General features: G+C 49.4%; 2 protein-coding genes across 2 annotated transcripts in view; one reads left to right on the top strand and one right to left on the bottom strand.

Moving 5' to 3' along the window:
* Window positions 1-7291, top strand: part of SMURF1 (SMAD specific E3 ubiquitin protein ligase 1) — a 41071-nt gene extending 33780 nt beyond the window's left edge. Inside the window, exons 15-19 of the mRNA XM_056866580.1 lie at window positions 1757-1894; window positions 3008-3128; window positions 4412-4613; window positions 5829-5904; window positions 7079-7291. Of these exons, the coding sequence (XP_056722558.1) occupies window positions 1757-1894; window positions 3008-3128; window positions 4412-4613; window positions 5829-5904; window positions 7079-7178 (637 nt within the window). The 3' untranslated portion in view covers window positions 7179-7291. The remainder of the gene's footprint in view (window positions 1-1756; window positions 1895-3007; window positions 3129-4411; window positions 4614-5828; window positions 5905-7078) is intronic.
* A 9765-nt stretch (window positions 7292-17056) lies between these two features.
* Window positions 17057-18166, bottom strand: LOC130492695 (urotensin-2 receptor-like). Its single transcript, XM_056866457.1, has one exon. It carries the CDS (start codon window positions 18164-18166, stop codon window positions 17057-17059), a length of 1110 nt encoding a protein of 369 aa, XP_056722435.1.
* Between the last annotated feature and the right edge of the window lie 3107 nt (window positions 18167-21273).

Here is a 21273-nt window from a genome sequence, read left to right as displayed (position 1 = left end):
TCCCCGCCTTCCAATAATTTGAGGACGAACCCATAAGAGCTCATCAAAGCTGTCAGGCAAAGAAGGACCTCTTTGCAGCCCCCTTGAACACCTGGGCAGGCTTCCTATATGGCTTCTTGCCATTTGGGGTCAAAAAATCAAGTATGCGCTTGCTGGACATCTCCTGGCTTGCTCTAACAGCAAGAGCAAGAGCGTGGTGTAGTGGTTAAGAGTGGTGGTTTGGAGCGGTGGATTCTAATCTGGAGAACCGGGTTTGATTCCCCACTCCTCCACACGAGCGGTGGAGGCTAATCTGGTGAACTGGATTTGTTTCCTGGTTCCTACACACGAAGCCAGCTGGGTGGCCTTAGGCTAGTCACAGCTGTCTCAGCCCCACCCACCTCCCAGGGTGTCTGTTGTGGGGAGGGGAAGGGAAGGTGATTGTAAGCTGGTTTGATTCTTCCTTAAGTGGTAGAGAAAGTCGGCATATAAAAACCAAGTCTTCTTCTAACAAGGACCCTTTTTATCTTTAAGTAGGCACTATGGTTTGATTCTAATGCTGAATTACTCTGATTTTCTAGAGCAGCCGGTTTGTTTCTTTCCATAATTATGTGCAGCAGAATTACTTTTTCGACAGTAGTTCAAAGGAAAATTGCTGAGATGTCATTCTTCTCTGAGACCCAGCAGGCAATACATCAAGTGGTCATATTTTTTGAGGGGGGGTAGAGTTTTTTTAATTATTAACATTAAATCACTGCTTTCCTGATAAGCACTTAAAGCAGCTTTTAGAGATACAAATGAAGCTGTAGACCCGAGAACATTAAAATTAACAATAACAAATTTTTAAGCAATTGGTACAGCCGCCCGTCTGTTTCTCAAAGGCCCTTTTAAATAATGCAGCCTACTATTACCCCCCCCCCCCCCGGCCCAAAAATTGCCAGAGATAACACTTCCCACAGAGTTTCACTGTAACAATTTTATATTTTGTATTTAATTATCGATGGCAGTCTGTTCAACCAGCCAAAGGTTAATACATAAAATTATCTGACTTAATAAAGCTGTAAAACTAGCATAAATTACAAAATTAGATAAAAGGCTAATGATGTTAAAATGTAGGATATTAAAACAAATCACAAGATTTAACTGAACAACTTAACATTTCTAGTGTGGTGTAGTGTTAAGAGCGGTGGTTTGGAGCGGTGGAGTCTGTTCTGGAGAACTGGGTTGGTTTCCCCACTCCTACACACGAAGCCAGCTGGATGACCTTGGGCAAGTTACAGCTCTGTTGGAGCTCTCTCAGCCCCACCTACCTCACAGGGTGTCTGTTGTGGGGAGGGGAAGGGAAGGTGATTGTAAGCCGGTTTGAGTCTCCCTTGTGGTAGAAAGTCGGCGTCTAAAAACCAACTCTTCTTCTAAAAGTATAGCCCGGTTTAGTAATATTTTTCCATTCTATTTTTGCGAATTTTAATTGCAATGGCCCAGAATTTGGCAGCTGGGAGCGAAAGGTGTGGAGTTTCACCCATCAGCAGCCTCTTATTCAGGAATTCTACTGGCTTATCGGGGAATTCACTGATCAGGGGAGCAATGAATCTAATACAGGCCTCATGATAGAATGAACAGCCGAACAATACATGCTCGGTGGTTTCGCACCATAACAGACAGTAGACCGGCTACTGTTACACGGCTCCTCGGGTTCCCGCTGTCAAAACGTTGAGGGAGCACGTGTGCTTGCTGGCCGATGAAGAAATCACCGGTGTCTCCTTTGGCTCGTTGACAGAGAGAACGACATCACTCCCGTTCTGGACCACACCTTCTGCGTGGAGCACAATGCCTTCGGCAGGATCCTGCAGCATGAGCTCAAGCCGAACGGCAGGAACGTCCCTGTCACAGAGGAGAACAAGAAAGAATATGTCAGGTATCCCTGGAGGAGAAGCTCTCTCCCCCCCCCTTTGCCAGTCAAGCGGGCGTAGCTCTTTCCCGTTGGCGTTTGGTTGCATGTCGGGGAACGTCTAGGTCGGGGTGGGGAACCTTTTTTCCGCCAAGGGCCATTTGGATATTTATAACATCATCTGCAGACCATACAAAATTATCAACTTAAAAATTAGCGACCAAGCCCCAAGCAGGCAGCTGCCCCAGATGACACCCCCCCCGGCACAGGCAAGCAGGCAGGCATCCAACCAGTGGCGCACTTGCCCACCTGGTGGCACAGGATGATCTGTTGCACCAGCCGGGCGTAGCCGTCCAGACACACGCTGGAGTTGCTCCTGCTTCGCATGGTCGGAGCCGGCTCCTGCGACCTCTGCCTGCTCGCTCTGTCTCTCTGTCTCTCTCTCACACACACACATATATATATTCTGGCCCTGCCCCCTTTAACCCCTCCATTGTCGCCACTTCCACCCCCAGGCCTCTTGTAGTACAGAGAGAATACGTTTCTCCACAGCCCGGGTGGGAAAGGGTTAATACAGTTTCTTGGGCGGTCCTAGCAGCTCCATAGCTAACGACTCTTCTGCAAGGGGGAAAAACGGTTCCTTTTCTCGGCAAAACAAACTGACATCCACCTTGAATGGAGGCTATTCCTGTCCGTGGGAGGGGGCGGATCGCCAGTCTTAGATCCTTCTGAGCTAGAGATCTGCCAGGACCCACGAAGGGCCAGACCAAATGATTTCGCGGGCCTTAAATGGCCCCCGGGCCCTACGTTCCCCACCCCTGGTCTAGGTTCAGGGTTGTGACTGCGGGGATATTAACAATGATTTGCGTTTGCATCCGTTGCCAAAAGTGACTGCGGGTTGTGCTCTGAGCATTTGACTTAGCCGCAAGGATGATCATGCTGTGACCGGAACAGCTTTACCAGCGATGACTATACCAGAACAGACATGACAGGTGACAAAGATGCAGCTGTCAGGGCTTCCAGACTTTGGAACTCATCATGAAATCTTTCACGGTTTGGAGCCAGCAGGCAGGCTTTATTTCACTTGCAGCGTTGGACGCCTCCGAGCATCTCAATTTTGGTTTTCCTCTCCCCCTCCAGGCTGTACGTTAATTGGCGGTTCATGAGAGGAATCGAGGCCCAGTTCTTGGCTCTCCAGAAGGGTTTTAACGAGCTCATCCCTCAGCACCTCCTGAAGCCTTTCGACCAGAAGGAACTCGAGGTACTGTGAAGCGTCCCCTTTCAGATGGGCTCCTTTTCTTCTGATCAGGGTGTGAATATCACATGAATATTGCCACGTAAAAATATCTTTTCCCTTCCTCCTGTTGAACATGGTGGCAGGGACAGTTCTGTATGAAGCTGTTAATAAACTGCTTGGGGTTGCTTCTTGAACACCAGTCCTATTAAAGACGCTGGTCTTATTTGGGAGACTAGACTTCATTTACATGTCAGGGACTGAAGACAGGGCCAGTTTCTCTCTTTGGTTTTGTTTTTTTGTTATTTTAATTTTCTCAAATTTTTAGTTATTAACATTCTACCCCGCCTCGCAAGCACAGATAATCTCCAAGGTAATTTACGATGCCCTGATCCGGATAGCCCTGGCTAGCCCAATGTCCTCAAATCTCGGAAGCTAAGCAGGGTTGGCCCTGGTTAGTATTTGGATGGGAGACCTCCAAGGCAGCCCAGGGTCGCTGCGCAGAGGCAGGCAATGGCAAACCACCTCTGAACGTCTCTTGCCTCCTCCTTATGTCAAGCTAGCTTTCTAGTTATGCTCTGGAACACTTATTCAAGAACAAAATGGGTTCCACGCTGCTGTTTTGATAACTCCCAAAGCATTTTTGCAAATTGTTGGGTTTTTTTTTAACCTACGAGATGCCTGCAGTATCATCTGACTAGGATCTGTTGATCTGCTCTAAGGATGGCTCCCGGTAGGGGTTTGATGAGCGTGGTTTGCAATGTAAAACTGGGTTGTCATGGAGACACTATAAGTGGAAATGGGGAGGCGCAAAGGCCGGCCATGAAGCCTCGCTGCAGGAGGCGAGGGAGCATTGATCTGGCTGGCTATCCTCCTACAAGAACGCTCAGTCAAGTCACTTAATATGGTTGTCTGTCTTGGAGGGAGCTCTGACTCTCAAAAGCATATGACCTGGGGATCTTGCCAGTCTCTAAGGTGTTCCCAGTCTTGCTCTTGAACACACATGAAGCTGAATCAAACTCTTGGTCCATCAAATTCAGTATTGCCTACTCAGACCGGCAGCGGCTCTCCAGGGTCTCAGACAGAGGTCTTTCACATCACCTACTTGCCTGGTCCCTTTAACTGGAGAGGCCAGGGATTGAACCTGGGACCTTCTGCATGTCAAGCAGAGGCTCTACCACTGAGCCACAGACCATCACAGCTACCCACCTGAAACTAATAGCCGGCAGGGCGCTCCGAAGTAAATGGGGCGAGCTCCATCTTGTCGGCTGGGTGCTTGCAAACTAAAATATGCGTGTGTCCTTCGACAGCTCATCATAGGAGGCCTGGACAAGATTGATTTGAGCGACTGGAAGTCCAACACACGCTTGAAGCACTGCACGGGGGACAGCAGCATCGTCAAGTGGTTCTGGCAGGCGGTGGAAGCCTTCGACGAGGAGAGAAGGGCGCGGCTGCTGCAGTTCGTGACGGGCTCCACCCGGGTTCCGCTTCAGGGCTTCAAGGCTCTGCAAGGTGACTGCTAGGGGGGCTGAGTTAGCTCTCTCTCGAGGGGAGGGCTTGGAGCTGGGAGACCTCTTGCCGTCCGATGGCATCTCCGGACTACAGTGAGGCTGCGGCGATTTTCCGCTCCATCGCTGTTGCAGAAGTGCATTGCTCGCACAATATACGGGGTCGCCTTGTCTTGATTCGGAGCTGTAGGTCCGTCTAGCCCAGCATTATGTGCTCTGATTTGGCAGCAGCTCTCCAGGGGCTTTGCCAGCACTGCCCCCTGAGATCCCTTTAGCTGGGTTTGAGGCCAAGACCTTCTTCCTAAAAAGTATGCGCCGTGCCACCGAGCTTAGGGCCCCTCTGCAGTCCATTAAAGTAATTTTCCTTGCTAGTATTCATGCCATCGTATTCCCTATGACTGTGTATGGGTGTGAAAGATGGTTATTGAAGAAAACTGATAGGAAGAAAAAGTAGATTCTTTTGGAATGTGGTGTTGGAGTAGAGGGTTACGGATACCCTGGACGGCCCAAAAAAAAAAAACCAAATCAGTGGGTTATAGATCAAATCAAGCCTGAACAGACCCTAGAAGCTAAAATGACTAAACTGAGGCTGTCGTATTTTGGTCACATTATGAGAAGACAAGAGTCACTGGAGAAGACAGGCTAGGAAAGGTTGAGGGCAGCAGGAAAAGAGGGAGACCCAACAAGAGATTGACCCAATAAAGGAAGCCACAGCCCTCAATTTGCAAGAACAGAGCAAGGCTGTCAAAGAGAGGACATTTTGGAGGACATTGATTCATAGGGTCGCCATGAGTCAGAAGCGACTTGATGGCACTTAACACGTGCACATTCCTAATACTGTTCCGGCAAATGGCGGGAGATTTGGTGGCCAGTGCCTAGGTAAGCTGGAGTTTGGGGAGGAGGCGACGTCACTTCTTCTGGGGGTGGCGCCCTAGGAATTCCCCCTAATGTTGGTAGTAAATACCACAAAGACGGTTCCTCAAGAGTGGGAGACTGAGGCCAGGGGGCAGGGAATTCCTCACTGAGCCAGGCGTTTGGGAAGCCTCGTGCTTGCTCTTGGTTCTTCCCTCCCAAATGGTATTTCCCACCTACCCCCAGTGATGTCAGATTGTGTGTGTATGTGGGGGGGCGGGGCGGCCAGAGATAATAAATGACTGCTGTGGGATAGCCGTGTTTGTGAAGGGCCTTAACTAGAACGTCTCTTTGCAAGGCTCTACAGGCGCGGCAGGACCCAGGCTCTTCACCATCCACTTGATAGATGCCAACACCGACAACCTTCCAAAAGCTCATACTTGGTAAGGCTGTTTCAGCAGTTCAGACCGTGCTTCCAGACGCTCACGCTTACCGAGTACATCCAGACACCGGTTGTCCTGGGTGACGTCAGCGTCCGCGCTTGACCGCTCCTCTTTAGGGTTGGCCCAAAGCCTCCTCGATTGCCCCGGGACTCTCTCGGATTGTGACAGGCCCAACAGACAGACAAGGCCAGACCTTAGACTTGGATCTTTTTGCGCTGAGCCTCTTGAGGAGAGGACTTATTTCAGGTCTTAGAGATTCAGGTCTTAGAGAGGTCTTAGAGATTCAGTGGTCTGACCACTGTCTACTGAAGGCAAGGGTGACTATAGAGGTTTTTAAGCAGAGGCTAGATGGCCATCTGTCAGCAATGTTGATCCTATGACCTTAAGCAGATTATGAGAAGGAGGGTATCTTGGCCATCTTCTGGGCATGGAATAGGGGTCACTGGAGGTGTGGGGTGGGGAGTTGTGAATTTCATGCATTGTGTAGGAGGTTGGACTAGACGAACCTGGTGGTCCCTTCCAAGTCTATGATTCTATGGCAGCGACTCCCCACAAAAAGGGGGGCTCAGCAAAAACGATTCGCCCCTGGGGGCTCGTGGATCCTCTGGGATCTCAAGATGCCCTGGGAGGTTTTGGGATTCCCAACGCTCACCCCTTTGAGGCTGTGGTGGGAACCGGAACATGAGACGCCCCGATGCCATTGGCAAGATGGCGCCTCATCGACCTCTCCCACCCTTAGGCAGAAAGCCGGCCCCCCTGGTTTACTGTGGCGCTGGGTGACCCAGACAGCACCGGAAGACCTCTGGAAAGACGATGGCGGAAAACCCGCGCTGAATCTGCCAGAGCATGCTGCAGAGCCCACTGGGAAATGTAGGAGGCAACGGCGGTGGCAGCAGAGAAATATTATTTCTTTGCAACCACTGCATCAACCACCTCGCAATTTATTTTACTTGAAAATGTCTGGAACAAAACCCCGGTCGGTTTCCTTAAAAGAGAGGCTGTTTTTTTTGGCCGTCTGATCAGGGCTCGCTTTCTCAGACCAGGGGCTGTGTATCCGAACTCTGAAACACCCGATGGTATTCCTGATTTTTAAAAAAATATGTCTCTTGCGCCTGTGTGGTGTGCTGTCGGGCCGAGCCTGCAGGACGCTAACTGAGATTTCTGCCTTCCGCAGCTTTAACCGAATCGACATCCCGCCTTACGAGTCCTATGAGAAGCTATACGAGAAGCTCCTGACTGCCGTGGAAGAGACGTGTGGGTTTGCAGTGGAGTGAGCGGGCAACCAAAGGAAAACAGATTCTAGCTCATGGACCACCAAACCAAAAGCTTGTAAGAAGAAGCTTGCTGTGAACTTCCGTTGTCCAAAGCATTGGGACGCTAAAAGTACTTTGGGGGGACGGGGGGACGAGGCCGTCTTTCCTCCTGCAGTGACGTTGGGGGGGGGGCTTTTCTTGGTGGTTCCCAACCACACGACTCCTCCCTTTTGTTACAATAATTCCCTTTTCTTTCCGCTCCCATGTTTCCCGTGGAACAAAAGGCAGCCAGGGATCAGGATTTTTGGTTTCGGTGACCCAAGATATTCTGCTAGACTTGTAACACATATTGTGATAAGGTCAATGACCTGTGGTCTTTTTTTTTTTTTAATAGGAGTATCAGACTTGTAGTTGAGTATCTTGAGATTGGTTTGCTGAGGACTTTCGACTGGTTATGTGTACCTGGATGTTTTGTCTTAACACGGTCCCGAGCTCCCCTTGTAGAGTTCCAGAAGCTGTGGGGAAGGAGACGAGCGCTGGAATGCCCAAACTCACATTTCAGAGCCCTCTTTGCAGAACGGTTAGCAGAACGGAGCTCCGTAGGCACACGTAACGTAGGGCGGTTCCTTGATAGGCAGCGCTCTGTGCGACCACAGCAGCTTGCCTTTTTGAGAGCAGATTGAGGAATCCTAAGCCATTCCTTGAATGGGGAGGTAAGCTGTTTATTTCCTTTACGTTTTGGACACTTCGAAGCCGAGAGCGACTTTGCCCTGCAGACTTCCTTCCCTAGCATACATTAGAGGACGTGGAGAGAGCCAGCCTGGGGCGCCATGATCCACCAGCCTGGAAGGTTTTCCTCTAACGTGGCTTTCTCAAATGCTTTCTTTGACTCAAAACCGTGGAAGTCTCTTACGAGAAAATAGCTAAAAGCAAACGGAACCCAGTTCTGTGTAGCCTGGAGGATGACGCAGTTGAGCGGAGGAGCATACACAGACAATAAAAGTCTTAACACAATGTAAATCTATTGGAAGGATTCATGGTTTTAGCCTACAGAGATTGAGCAACCCGGAGTACTGTTTTTAGCCTCTTTCTTTTATTTTCATTTTCATTCTTCTGGCGCTAAATGGTTCAGGACTGGCATTGAGGCGCTCACTTCATGTGACTTCCCGGAGAAGGAAGACCAAAGCAACCTGTTTAATTGAATCACTCTTACAGTTTGCACAACGCCGCAGTATTCTTAACCATTTCTTTGCAGAAAGCCCCAGTAATCCCCAAACAGACTTAGGCAGACTTGATTACAAAAAGAGAGAGAATCTCATACATCCATGTTAACAGATGGGGTTCTGGGCAAGTAGCATGTTGGATTTCAAATGTGGGTCAGATTTTGTCGTCCGATCCACAAAAACAATATTTCTATGGTCCATTTCTTTCTTAAGCTTGACAATAGCTTTAAACTGCGACAGGGCAAATTAAATTTAGATACGTGGCAGAATCCTGAAAGCTTTCCTGTTTGTTCAATTGACGGTAACTTTTTTGTGATTTGATGTTTGGGGATATGAGGATTTACATTTGTGAGAGAGGAAATCTGTATTGTTTTGTGAAATTTGCACCATGTGGCTGAAGTGTTGGATTTCATTGGCGGATTCAGACATAACTGGGGTGGGTGGGGAGGGCCTCCCAGTCGCACTTAAGGGACCAGTTAACTGCATTATGGGGTGGGGGAGAGTGAGTGGCATTCAAATAGATGGGCAAGCTTAATTTGCAATCCTCTGGGTTATAGAACTGTAGTGGCTCTGGTTTTTCAAATGCCTGGGGAGGTGAGACGCTGTCTCTTGAGTGCAGTTAAGCCCTGTTAGTGGAATTGGAACTTGTGAGATACTGTTGAGAGATGCCAGCGCTACCCAAAGGCTGCCCAGACTGTTCCCTGCAGGGGGGGAGGGAAGAGATGTTCTTAAGCACAGCAGTTGGCTTCATGCGCAGTACAGAGGCAAACGAGCTAGCGATGTAAGACGAGTAGAGATAACACTGGCAATTGGTCTGCCCGCTGGCCAGCTCTTCCACTACTGCCACGATAAAGCCGCAGCTTCTGGGTAGCTGAGGCCGCACGTTGTGCCGGTAACGTTCTCAAGAGAGGAGCGGTAGAACCGGGACACGCCTGCGGAGTGGAAGTGATGTGCCAGAGGTAGCACATGGACAGGTGTGGATCAGGCCGCATAGCATAGATGGATGGCTTCTCCACGATATCTGCGATAGTAGTGAGGGAGAAGGGAAGGCTGCCCCCTCCGTCTCTTTAGCAATCTCTCCAAAGCTACTTCCTATTCCCTGGGGGGGGGGGGGGTTGGGTGTGCCCTGAAGCTTTTGCGCTTCTGTTGGGGTTTTTTTAGCATCCGAGAGCCCAAACGGGGAGGAGCTGGGATCTGTGGAAAGAAGCACCCCAGGCAAAACTCTCTTGCGGGTTTTTCTCCCCTTCCGGGGTGCTGGCAGCAGTGCCACAGAGAGTCCCCGCTTCTTCTCGAGCTCAGACTTCCACCTCTGCTTGTGCTCGAAGGCAGCCTTAAGGGCCGTGTCCAAAAGTCAGGTTCTCTTGCTGTGTAGGGCGCAGGTGTAAGCTTCACCGGCGTCTGTACCATCCAGGCAAAACGTGCATCAGAAACAGAAGGGGGGGCGGCTTACGCATTGGCCGCTGCAGCCTCTTGATCGCTAATGCGGCCTGGGATGGGCCCGCAGGTAGTGACCGAAGATCTTCCAACAGGTCGCTGGTAGAGGAGGGGGCCGGAAGCACCGGTGTCTTAACGCCGCCTGTCCTGGTGCAGTTGGCGCCGCCCGAAATACGGTTTTCGCATCTCTCCTCTCGCTTCCCCCCCTCCCCAAGTCTGCTTCAGTGGAGTCACACAGAGAGGACGCATCAGGGCGCTCGTGCTTCCTCCCCACCCCACACACACTGTTAGCACACCCAAAGCCTCCTGTGGTCTTTCGCGCCCATAGCAAGCACAGAGCCAGGAATCTAGTTCAGTGGTACAAATGCGCCACCGTCATCTTGGTGTTTGTGCTCTCAGGGACGTAGGAAATGACCACTCGTCTGCATGTGCCTGTGCCTGCCTGTGTGTGATTTTGGTGAATTGGGAAGGCGCAAGTGTGTAAATCGAAAACGACAACATACCAGACCAGCTTTTGCTTCTGAGAAGGTTGCTTGCTCTGCATGGGGAGCGTGCCCACCTTTGCTAAAGCCGTGTGGCTGTTAAAAACCCCAGCTCATTAAAATGCCCCACTCTCTCTCTCTCAGACCCCCCCTTATCCAGAACCTACACTGTAGAGCACAGAAAGTTTTTTTTTGGGGGGGGGGGCGACGCAGTATGTATTTGTGTCTTTTTTTTTCTCCGTTAATTTTTTTTTGTTCTTTCAACCACTTTATAATGTATTTTTTAACTTATTGTTTTGTAATGTCTGTTTTTTTAAAAAGAAAAAGTATTGCTGCTACCCTTGTTATTCTTCTCACAGTTTTTAATTGCGGATTTTATTTTGTGGAAAAAGTTGTACACTAATTTCTCTCTCTCTCCGTTTTATGTCTTAAAATCAAAGTATTTAATGAAATACTACTTCTATTTAATGTGGTATTGGAGCCGGCTGGAATAAAAAGTGATTGTATAATAGGCTGGGCCCAGGAGGTCATATTCATTTTTTTGTTTTGTTACATATGCAATAAACTCACCAACTTTAAGTTCAGGTATTTTACCATTTTGTTGTGCTAGCGCTGTGTTCACACTGGGGTTGAAACACTCCGAAACGACTATTGAAGGCTACTACCCTGCCGTGGTATCGTTTGCACTTTATGGTGGCGGACGCCATGTGAAAAGCGGCTTCACTTTGTAAGGTAGACTTGGAAATAACCTACCTGTGGTATTTCAGGCAAACTGAAGAAGAAGAGTTGGTTTTTATATGCCGACTTTCTCTACCACTTAAGGGAGACTCAAACCGGCTTACGATCACAATCATTTTTATATTTTATTGTACCTTGCCAAAACGTATAGGAGGCCATTTTATCTGGAATTAGTCCCCATTGCAGACGGTACTGTCTATTCCAGTGGTTCTCAACCTTTTTTGCTCCATTCCCCCCTTTCCCCATTGTTCAGAATGTAATTCCCCCCTTCCCAAGATAGTCTAACTCAAAAAAACAAACTTCAATTTTACAGATTGTACATAATCTACAGGTCATCACACTTTGCTGAATAGTGGTCCCAATTCCCCCCTTGGAACCCTAAAATCCCCCCGGGGGGGGAATTCCCCCCCTTGTTGAGAACCCCTGGTCTATTCGGACTGGTAGTGGCTCTCCAGGGTCTCAGGCAGAGGTCTTTCCCATCACCTACTGCCTGGTCCTTTAACTGGAGATGGAGGGGATTGAACATGGGACCTTCGGCATGTCGAGCAGATGCTCAGCCACTGAGCTGTGGCCCCTCCCTGAAACAGAATCTCAAAACTTCTCACGGGCTCGCAATATTAACTGAAACAATCAAAGAATACTTAATTCTATGCATAAGGAGACGTTCTGGCGTCTAGCTGGAACTCTCCAGATATGAATATTCTGGATGCGGCTGGCAGGAACCTAACTGAAGGGCCCCTAAGAGACGGTTTTTGAAAAGAGGAGGTGGGGCATTGAGTCCAAACCGGTCCATTCTGAAGTTGGTGGAAAGATTAATTGCTGCCCTGCGGGTCTCGGGAACAAGAAATCCCCAAGAGGTGGAACGCTACATTCCTTCCAGTTCAGTTAAACCCTGCCTTGACGTGAAAGGGGTAATGTAGGATCATCCAGTAGGAAGACCAGCTGGTCATCCATGCTGTTCTAAGGAAAATACATTTTAAAAAATGCCTTGTCAATGTGAAAATATGGCAGTAGGTGGCACTGCAGGACATGCCTGAATGAAACTGGGAGTGACCAGTTAAGGAAGCTATTTCTTGCTCAGGATTTGAAGTAGTAGAAGAGTTGGTTTTTATATGCCAACTTTCTCTACCACTTAAGGGAGAATCAAACCGGCTTACAATCACCTTCCCCTCCCCACAACAGATACCCTGTGAGGTAGGTGGGGCTGAGAGAGCTGTGACTAGCCCAAGGTCACCCAGCTGGCTTCATGTGTGTAGAAGTGGGGAAATCAACCTCGTTCACCAGATTAGCCTCCGCTGTTCGTATGGAGGAGCAGGGGAGTCAAACCCAGTTCTCCAGATCAGACTCCACCGCTCCAAACCACCGCTCTTAACCACTACACCATGCTGACTCACTATTTACAAGTAGTAAATAGAGTCCAAGCACACATACCTCTCAGGGTTGGGAGTGCTGACCAGCCCAAAACGTTTGCCCAGACAGCACGCCCCATGCTTGGAAAGGGTTAACTTTATTCATACAGAAAGATCACTTACAAATAACTGATTTAAAAAAATTACCTTCTATTGTGAATGAATGAATATTTTATTGGTTCTTGTAGGTTATCCGGGCTGTGTAACCGTGGTCCTGGAATTTCCTTTCCTGACGTTTCGCCAGCAACTGTGGCAGGCATCTTCAGAGTAGTAACACTGAAGGACAGTGTCTCTGTCAGTGTTACTATTCTGAAGATGCCTGCCACAGTTGCTGGCGAAACGTCAGGAAAGAAAATTCCAGGACCACGGTTACACAGCCCGGATAACCTACAAGAACCAATGAACTCTGATCGTGAAAGCCTTCGACGAAAATTTTATTGTATGTAGCTATTGGCCATCACAATTTGCTAGTAACATGCTAAAACAAATAAAATAAAATGCAAATACAATAGATTCTCAAGTAAAATATTAAATAGATAATGGGATAAACTAAAACATTTCAATTTAAAAGAAAAGCTGCTTCTTTCAATATTTTATACCTTATTTTCTTTGCTGCAAGAGCAAACAAAGAGACTATATGATGCAGATGCATCAATATTAGGTAGCAGAAATATAATTTTCTCAATAATATCCGGTATCAATAAACACTCAGAAGCGAAGCAATGTCAGCCCTGGTCAGAACTTGGATGGGAGACCACCAAGGAAGTCCAGGAGTTGCTACACAGAGGAAGGCCATGGCAAACCCCCTCTGTCCGTCAGGGTTGTTACGAGAATAAAACGGAGGAGAGGAGAACGATGAAAGCCGCTTTGAGTTCCCATTAAAGAGAAAGAAGAAGAGTTGGTTTTTATATGCGACTTTCTCTACCACTTAAGGCAGAATCAAACTGGCTTACCATCGCCTTCCCCTCCCCACAACAGACACTCTGGGAGGCAGGTGGGGCTGAGAGAGTGCGACTAGCCCAAGGCCACCCAGCTGGCTTCATGTGTAGGAGTGGGGAAACAAATCCATTTCACCAGATTAGCCTCCGCCACTCATGTGGAGGAGAGGGGAATTGAACCTGGTTCTCCAAATCAGAGTTCTCCAGACCAGGTGGGATATAGGGTGGGATATAAATGAAGAAACAAAAAACAAAGGGTGAGGACAGTTGCTCCGTTAATTTTGTTTTTGTTCTTTCAACCACTTTATAAATGTATTTTCACTTCTTTAACTGAAAGCCGCAGTGCTAAAGGAGCTGCGTTCTCTGGGCAGAATGCATTCTGGGCTCGAGCGGAATCGCAGAATACCTGCGGCCTTGGCAGAACGGCCACCGGGTGAGGTCCAGATTAGAAGGCAGCCAGCACAATGACCAGACCTGCTGTCAGCGAAGAAAAACCCGCTTGTCTGAGGCTAATTTGCAAGGTACGTCTGTTGCGGCTGGTGTCTGTCCCTAAATCTCCCGGGCCCAAGGGGAAGAGAGAGAGAGGAGGGCAACAAAGATGGGGAGGGGTCTGAAGACCCAAGTCCTATGAGGACAGGGTTGAAGGAGCTGGGTATGTTTAGCCTGGAGAGGAGAAGACTGAGAGGGGATATGATAACCATCTTCAAGTACTTGAAGGGCTGCCACATGGAAGATGTGAAGGGATGCCACATGGAAGATGGTGCCGAGCTGTTTTCTGTTGCCTCAGGTCGGACCAGAAACAACGGGCTGAAATTAAATCAAACGAGTTTCCATCTAGACATTAGGAAAAATTTTCTAAATGTTAGAGGTGTTCCTCAGTGGAACAGGCTTCCTCGGGAGGTGGTAAGCTCTCCTTCCCTGGAAGTTTTGAAGCAGAGGCTAGTTTGCCATCTGTCAGCCATGCTGATTCTGTGACCTTAGGCAGATGATGAGAGGGAGGGCATCTTGACCATCTTCTGGGCACTGGGTGTGTGTGGGGGAGGTAGCCGTGAGTTTCCTGCATTGTGCAGGGGGTTGGACTAGATGATCCTGGTGGTCCCTTCCAACTCTTATGATTCTAGGAGAGTAGTCAAGCGCCCAGGTGGATGGTGAGGATGAATTCCAAGGTCCACCAGGAAGCCAAGTGTAAAAAGCCTCCCACTTGATTCTCTGAATCGTTCCTGGCAGAGGACTTAATTCCGACTGGGATTTGCAGCTTGCAGGGGAGGGTGCGGAGGAGGTAGACATGTGAGTCACAGGTCTGCAAGCCAGGAACGAAGCCAAGTACCGACGGCACAGGAGAGTGGCTGGCAAAACTCTCGTCCGAGCCCCCATTGAGTCATGGACCGCAAGGAGTCTGCCCTCCCTGCCCTAACCCAATGGCTTTTTTCATGTCCACACTGTTCCTAGTTTGCACTGCCAACACGTAAAATACCGGTCCTGATTGGTACCACTTTCCCCAGATAGTTTTAAATCTTAAATCAGCAGACAGTAGATCCCAATACGATGTCCCTTAGTGGGAACAATCACTATTTGGACAAGCGTTGCCCACCTTCATGCATTCTGGCTGTTAAAGAAGAAGAGTTGGTTTTTATGTGCCGACTTTCTCTACCACTTAAGGCAGAATCAAACCGCCTTACAATCACCTTCCCCTCCCCACAACAGACACCCTGTGAGGTAGGTGAGGCTGAGAGAGCTCTAAGAGAGCTGTGACTAGCCCAAGGTCACCCAGCTGACTTCATGTGTGGAGTGGGGAAACCAACCTGGTTCATCAGATAAGCGTCCACCGCTCATGTGGAGGAGTGGGGAATCAAACCTGGTTCTCCAGATTATAGTCCACCGCTTATGTGGAGGAGTGGGGAATCAAACCCAGTTCTCCAGATTTAGAGTCCACCACTGCAAACCACTGCTCTTAACCACTACACCACTCATTCTGGCATTTTGCATCTCTGCCCGCTTACGTTTTTAAAATGCTTCTTGCCACTGTGTGAACGCGAGGCTCCAACACTTGTTCAAGGATCATGTACGGACTCTGAAAAGAAGAGGCTGGGAGCATTTCGGGTTTAGCTTTGGATTTTTGCAACCAGCAGCTGATCGGTGGCTCGGATCAACAGTTTAAAACTTGCAGCTGGAATCCTGCTCCTGCATCAGAAGCTTGCCCCAAACGGGGACAAAAACATGCCAGAGGTTCCATAGGACATTGGGGTAGAGTCATAGACACTTGTGGAAAGCCACTGTTTTTAGAATTCCCTGGCGCTGGTATCACTGCTTTGGGACCGGCACAGCCTGTGTGCTTGCTTCTGTGCCCCCCAACCCCTCTTCCACGATGTACTTGTAAAGCATCCCATTTTCACAAAGGCGCCACAGGGCTCAGGAAAACATACCGTTTCACGGCTGTCCTGAACCACTCCTCTCTCTCACGAGGAGAAAGGAAGGGAGTGTGAAATTATTCCATAATAGAATCGCTGCTGAGGCAGAGGCAGTTCTTAAGGCCTTCCCTACTGAGACAGGATGAACAATCATTTTGCTCCGTGCGAAATGGCAGGGTCTATTGAGGCCTTTGTAGAGTGGGCTTCACTCCTCCCCCATCCCCCTGCCACTTTGGGTATCAAGGAACAAAAGGCCTAAACTGCTTTTTTTTTTTTTAAAGAAAAAATAATTGCCAGCAGGGCCTCCGCCTCCTTCCCTGGCTAAAACAAAAGTGCCGTTGTACCAGCTGGAAAATGGCATCCGCTGGCATGCGGAGGCACGTGCTGTCAGGCTCCCAACCCAAGTTGGACCACCCCTAGCCCTTTCGGTAGCATGAAGCTGCCGCGGACGGAGTCAGAACCTCGGTCCATCAAGGTCCATGTCGTCTCCTTAGACCGGCAGCGGCTCTCCCTATCCATCCGCTTTGTTATAGATTTGCCCGCGATGGTTCTGGAAATCAAAGGAAATCCATTCATACAGGTCCCAGCCAAGGAGCTACTCTGAGAAATCCTGTAAATGGCAGCAGAGGTTGAGCGGGTGCAACAACTGGCAAACTGTGAGGGCCAGCCAACTGATGGCGAGCTCCAGACACAGGGCTGCAACCTACGTAGGTCCTGACAATAGATGGCAGTCGGCCTTCTTTATGCCCCTTGCCCTGCCCTCCCTTAGGGGAGGGGCCGTGGCTCAGTGGCAGAGCCTCTGCTCGGCATGCAGAAGGTCCCAGGTTCAGTCCCCAACACCTCCAGTTAAAGGGACTAGGCAGGTAGGTGATGTGAATGACCTCTGCCTGAGACCCTGGAGAGCCATGGAGAGGGGTCGTGGCTCAGTGGCAGAGCATCTGCTTGGCATGCAGAAGGTCTCAGGTTCAATCCCCGGCATCTCCAATTAAAGGGACTAGACAAGCAGGTGATGTGAAAACCCTCAGCCTGAGACCCTAGAGAGGGGCTGTGGCTCAGTGGCAGAGCATCTGCTAGGCATGCAGAAGGTCCCAGGTTCAATTCCCGGCATCTCCAGTTAAAGGGACTAGGCAGGTAGGTGATGTGAAAGACCCCTGCCTGAGACCCTGGAGAGCCGCTGCCGGTCTGAGTAGACAATACTGACTTTGATGGACCTTGATGGTCTGACTCGGTATAAGGCAGCTTCATGTGTTCACGTGCACTCACCTGCTCACAAGGAGACGGCATCCTCACCGTCAATGTCTTTGATCCGAGCAACGGCCACCGCCTCCGTGTATCGGTGGCTTCCGGTCAGCACCGACCTCTTCGAGGAGCTCCTCCTCGGCTTGATCTTGGAGAGGTTGACACTGCTCTTCTGCCGGCTCCTGAGGTACTCCTTGTAGTTCCTGGACAGCAGCGTGTAGAGGAAAGGGTTGATGCAGCTGTTGCTGTAAGCCAGGCAGGTCACGAGGAAATTGACAGCTGTGTTGTCCGCAATGTCGTCGGTCTGGTGGCGATAGACGCCGAGCAGCTGCCAGAGCCAGAACGGGATGAAGCAGGTCCAGTAGGTGAGGATAATGCTAAATATCATGTACAAGACCTTCTGCCTGGGACATCTATTCACTTCCTTGGGGCTGAAGACGGCCACCTGAGATCTCCAATAAGCCCTGGCGAGCTGGACGTACAAGTAGCAAATGACCACCCCGGGGGCCAAAATGCAAGTGTTGAAAAGGACAGTGAGGTAGACTTTGTAGGCCTCCATCTGCCACGTGGGGTAGCACATGTGCTTGACCACCCCGTCCTGGATGCTGGTCCGTAGGTCGATGAGGATCATGGTCGGCAAGGCCAAGAGGAAGGACGCCAGCCACACGGAGCAGGTGATCATCCTTCGGTAATCTCTCGGCCTCCTGATGGTATCCAGAGGCTTGACGACCGCCAGGTACCTCTCCATACTCATGGCCAGGAGGATGAAGATGCTGGCGTGCATGGTGAGCAAGTCCAGGCTGAACAGGATCCGGCACCCCACGTCTCCAAAATACCAGTCCTTCAAGACATAGGTGCAGACTACGAAAGGAATGGTGGAGAGATACAGGAGGTCTGCCAGAGCCAGGTTGACGATGTACACAGACATGGAACCGGTCAGTCTCGCGGAGAGGTGGACCACCGCCAGGGTGTAGACGTTTCCCACCATCCCAACCAGGCACATCGCGCCCAGGATGCAGCCCAGCAGGGAAGTCACGACGGTGCTCCCGGCAGCGTCGAGGTCCTCGGAAGTGGCGTTGGGGGGTCTACCGGTGGTGTTCAAGGGACAGGGCGGAGTGGTGCACTGCCCCAGTTCCATTACGCCCACGTCTCGCCCTGGATCGACACGCTGCCGTTCCCTCGGCCCAAAGCGGTCCTCGTAACGTGAGCGTCCTTGTCCCAAAAGGCAGAAACGAGCCGCCTCCCTAGGGCTGGTCATGTACAAACACCTTCCGTACGCTCGAACGCTCGACGTCCGCCGCTGACTCTACGCCCCTTCAGACCTAATTTGTGCATCTTCTTCTTCTTTTTTTTGCCACATGGAAAATACAATCACTGATGGGGACTGAAGTTAAGAGGTCGTCCCTAGAGGGCCAGAATAAAAGTCCAGTCGTAGGTTTCACATCTCCAATTCACAAATCCTGTTGACGTTCCAACGAGCAGGGAGAGAAAGTGTTGCCTCGGTTGGAAATAACTATCCCGTGGCCGCCCGCTATGCTTTGAAACCTCGAGAGGGAAACAATGTTCTATCTTCATACGCTCCCAGTTTCTTTCTGCCTTGCCCCTGTTGTGCTTTAAGCACACCGATTCATTGCTTGTGTGGGCTGACAGCCGAGCATAACTGGACCTTACCTGCCTGCCGGACGTTCCCGTCCGTGCCCAACAGCGTGGCCGCCAGCAAGATGCCGATTTTGTCCGGGAGAGAACCGCGCGTTGGCAGCTGACCGGCAACTGAAGCCGTCCGCTCCACTCCTCGATGCCGAAATGCGAATGACAACCGTGGTGGCTTTAACCCCTGGGCTGCCGCGGACCTCGTCACTGTTTTGGTTGCCGGTGGGGCTCCCGCCGCCAGAACAACGAGAAGGAGCAATCGCTAGCGACAGGCACCTCTTCTCTGCTAGAAAATCCCCTTTACAAGAAGGGGGAGGGATCTGCGGTTCTCACAATCCTATTGCGGTGGGATTTCTCTGTGCATCATTCAGTGCAGCCCCGCACTGTTCCTCTGCTCTGTTCCCCTGCTGAGCTGAAGAAGAACAGGCTCGAACCCTCTTCTTTCGAGTTGTTTAATCATTCCTTCCCAGTCCACACTGGGGTGACCACAGGTCAGCTTTTTTCCTCAGTTTCCTCCCCCTGCCCCAAATGCCTCTACTTTGTTTTTGTTTCTTTAAATATATTTTTATTATTTTTCAACAATTATAACATATTCATTTGACATTACCTTCCATATAATGTAAGAAAAAAGGACTTTAACAAATTCTTAGGCATTTGTCTTCAACATTAAATCAAATATAATATAGTGAACTTCCCCACCGACCACCTCTCTCCCATCATTAAACTGGTATCTCCTTTGTACTAATATCTTCTAATCCTGATACTTTTTAAAAAATGTTAATATTATAATTCCCCCTTATATTATTCCTTTTCATAAATGATAATAACACAGTAATATTAATAAGCAGGGGGGAAAGCTGGAAAAAACCATTAAATTTTTTTTCACATAGTATATTTAATACAGTATCTTCCAAGCCTTCATCTCTATCAGTTATAGTGGATTAGATCTTAAAAAACATTATAATCTAAAAAAAAAGGGGGGGGAAGCAAACCCCCAGAAGCCAAGAAAGTGGGATAAACAACTGTGAGCCGTTCACCCTTGACGTTCACCCCTGACATGAGGGGCCAAGTCTGAATGCACAACTCCCGTCCCTCCTGCCCTTTTGTTATCACGGAGCCTTTTAGCAAGGTTAGATTCTCAGAAGAAATTCCATTTCATTGACAGCTCTTTGACAGTTAGAATAACAGAGTCACAGAGTTGGAAGGGGTCCCTAAAGGCCATCTAGTCTAACCCTCTTCTCAGCGCAGCCTAGTCTAACCCTCAGCACAACCCAAAGACTCGGGGATGTTCATTCTGGAGAAGAGGAACCTGAGAGGGGACAGGATTGCTCTCTTTAAGTGTTTGAAAGGTTGTCAGTCAAAGGAGGGCAGAGCTGTTCCTGCTGGCAGCAGAGGATAGGACTCGCCATAATGGGTTTAAATTATGAGCAGAAAGGTACCGGCTGGATATTAGGAAAAGAGTAGTTATAGTAAGAGTAGTTCAGCAGGGGAATGGGCTGCCTAGAGGTGGTGAGCTCCCCCTCACTGGCAGTCTTCAAGCTGCGGCTGGATGGACACTTGCCAGGGATGCTTTGGGCTAATCCTGCATTGAGCAGGAGGTTGGACCGGACAGCCTGTATGGCCCCTTCCAACTCTATGATTCTATGTCTGGCTTTACCCTTTCAGTATGGAGTGTTCCATATAAAACAATATTACGAATGCCAAGGCCATCCAAATTCTTCCCCGTGTATATATTGCGTAAATTTACCTTTTGCATTTTGCATAGTTTACTCTGGTTCTGCTAGTACCGTTGAAGAGGAAGAGTTGGTTTTATATGCCGACTTTCTCTACCACTTAAGGGGGACTCAAACCGGCTTACATTCACCTTCCCTTCCCCTCAACAGACACCCTGTGAGGTAGGTGGGGCTGAGAGAGCTGTGACTAGCCTAAACTCACCCAGCTGGCTTCGTGTGTAGGAGTGGGGAAACAAATCCAGTTCACCAGATTAGCCTCCGCCGCTCAGGTGGAGAAGTGGGGAATCAAACCCGGTTCTCCAGATCAGAGTCCACCGCTCCAAACCACCACTCTTAACCACTACACCACACTGGCTCCCTTGAAGGAAAGGGAGCAAAGCAAACCAACACCCCCTTCCATGAGAAATCGTCTCGTGCCACCCCTCTTGAGATTACAGCAGGTGTTGATCACAGATTTATCTCTCTGCATCCATAAGGACTAGAACCTTGCTGTTTACAAGAGAGAGGAAGCAAGCTGCGATTCTTAGGCACTTTCTGCATGCAGTATTGCTTTCTACACTATGTCATCATTCCTACCAAATCACATCCAACATCCTCCCGAATGTCATCCTCGGAGCTCCTCTCAGCGGACTGTTGGCAGGCAGATAGTTTGCAAAGTAGCTTTTACAAACCACCGTGAGTCACCTGCATGCCTTCCTTCGATATTAGAACAGCAACTACCGAACAAATAAGGCTATTTTCACAGTGTGACTCATGGCCTAAAAAAAAGGGGGGAGATTAAAAGAGAGGAAGAAGCTTCCTCAGGAGGTGGTATTTGTTTTTCAATGCTGGTTGCACACTATAAATCAGCTCGCTCTGCTGA

The sequence above is a fragment of the Euleptes europaea genome, chromosome 21 (assembly GCF_029931775.1).
Source record: "Euleptes europaea isolate rEulEur1 chromosome 21, rEulEur1.hap1, whole genome shotgun sequence".
NCBI classification, from domain to species: domain Eukaryota; kingdom Metazoa; phylum Chordata; class Lepidosauria; order Squamata; family Sphaerodactylidae; genus Euleptes; species Euleptes europaea.
Note: the sequence above shows the minus strand (reverse complement) of the source record. Positions and strands in the feature narration are given on the sequence as shown.

Excerpts from the sequence above, each read along its gene's own strand:
- LOC130492695 (XM_056866457.1), bottom strand. The coding sequence starts at position 18,166 with ATGGAACTGGGGCAGTGCACCACTCCGCCCTGTCCCTTGAACACCACC.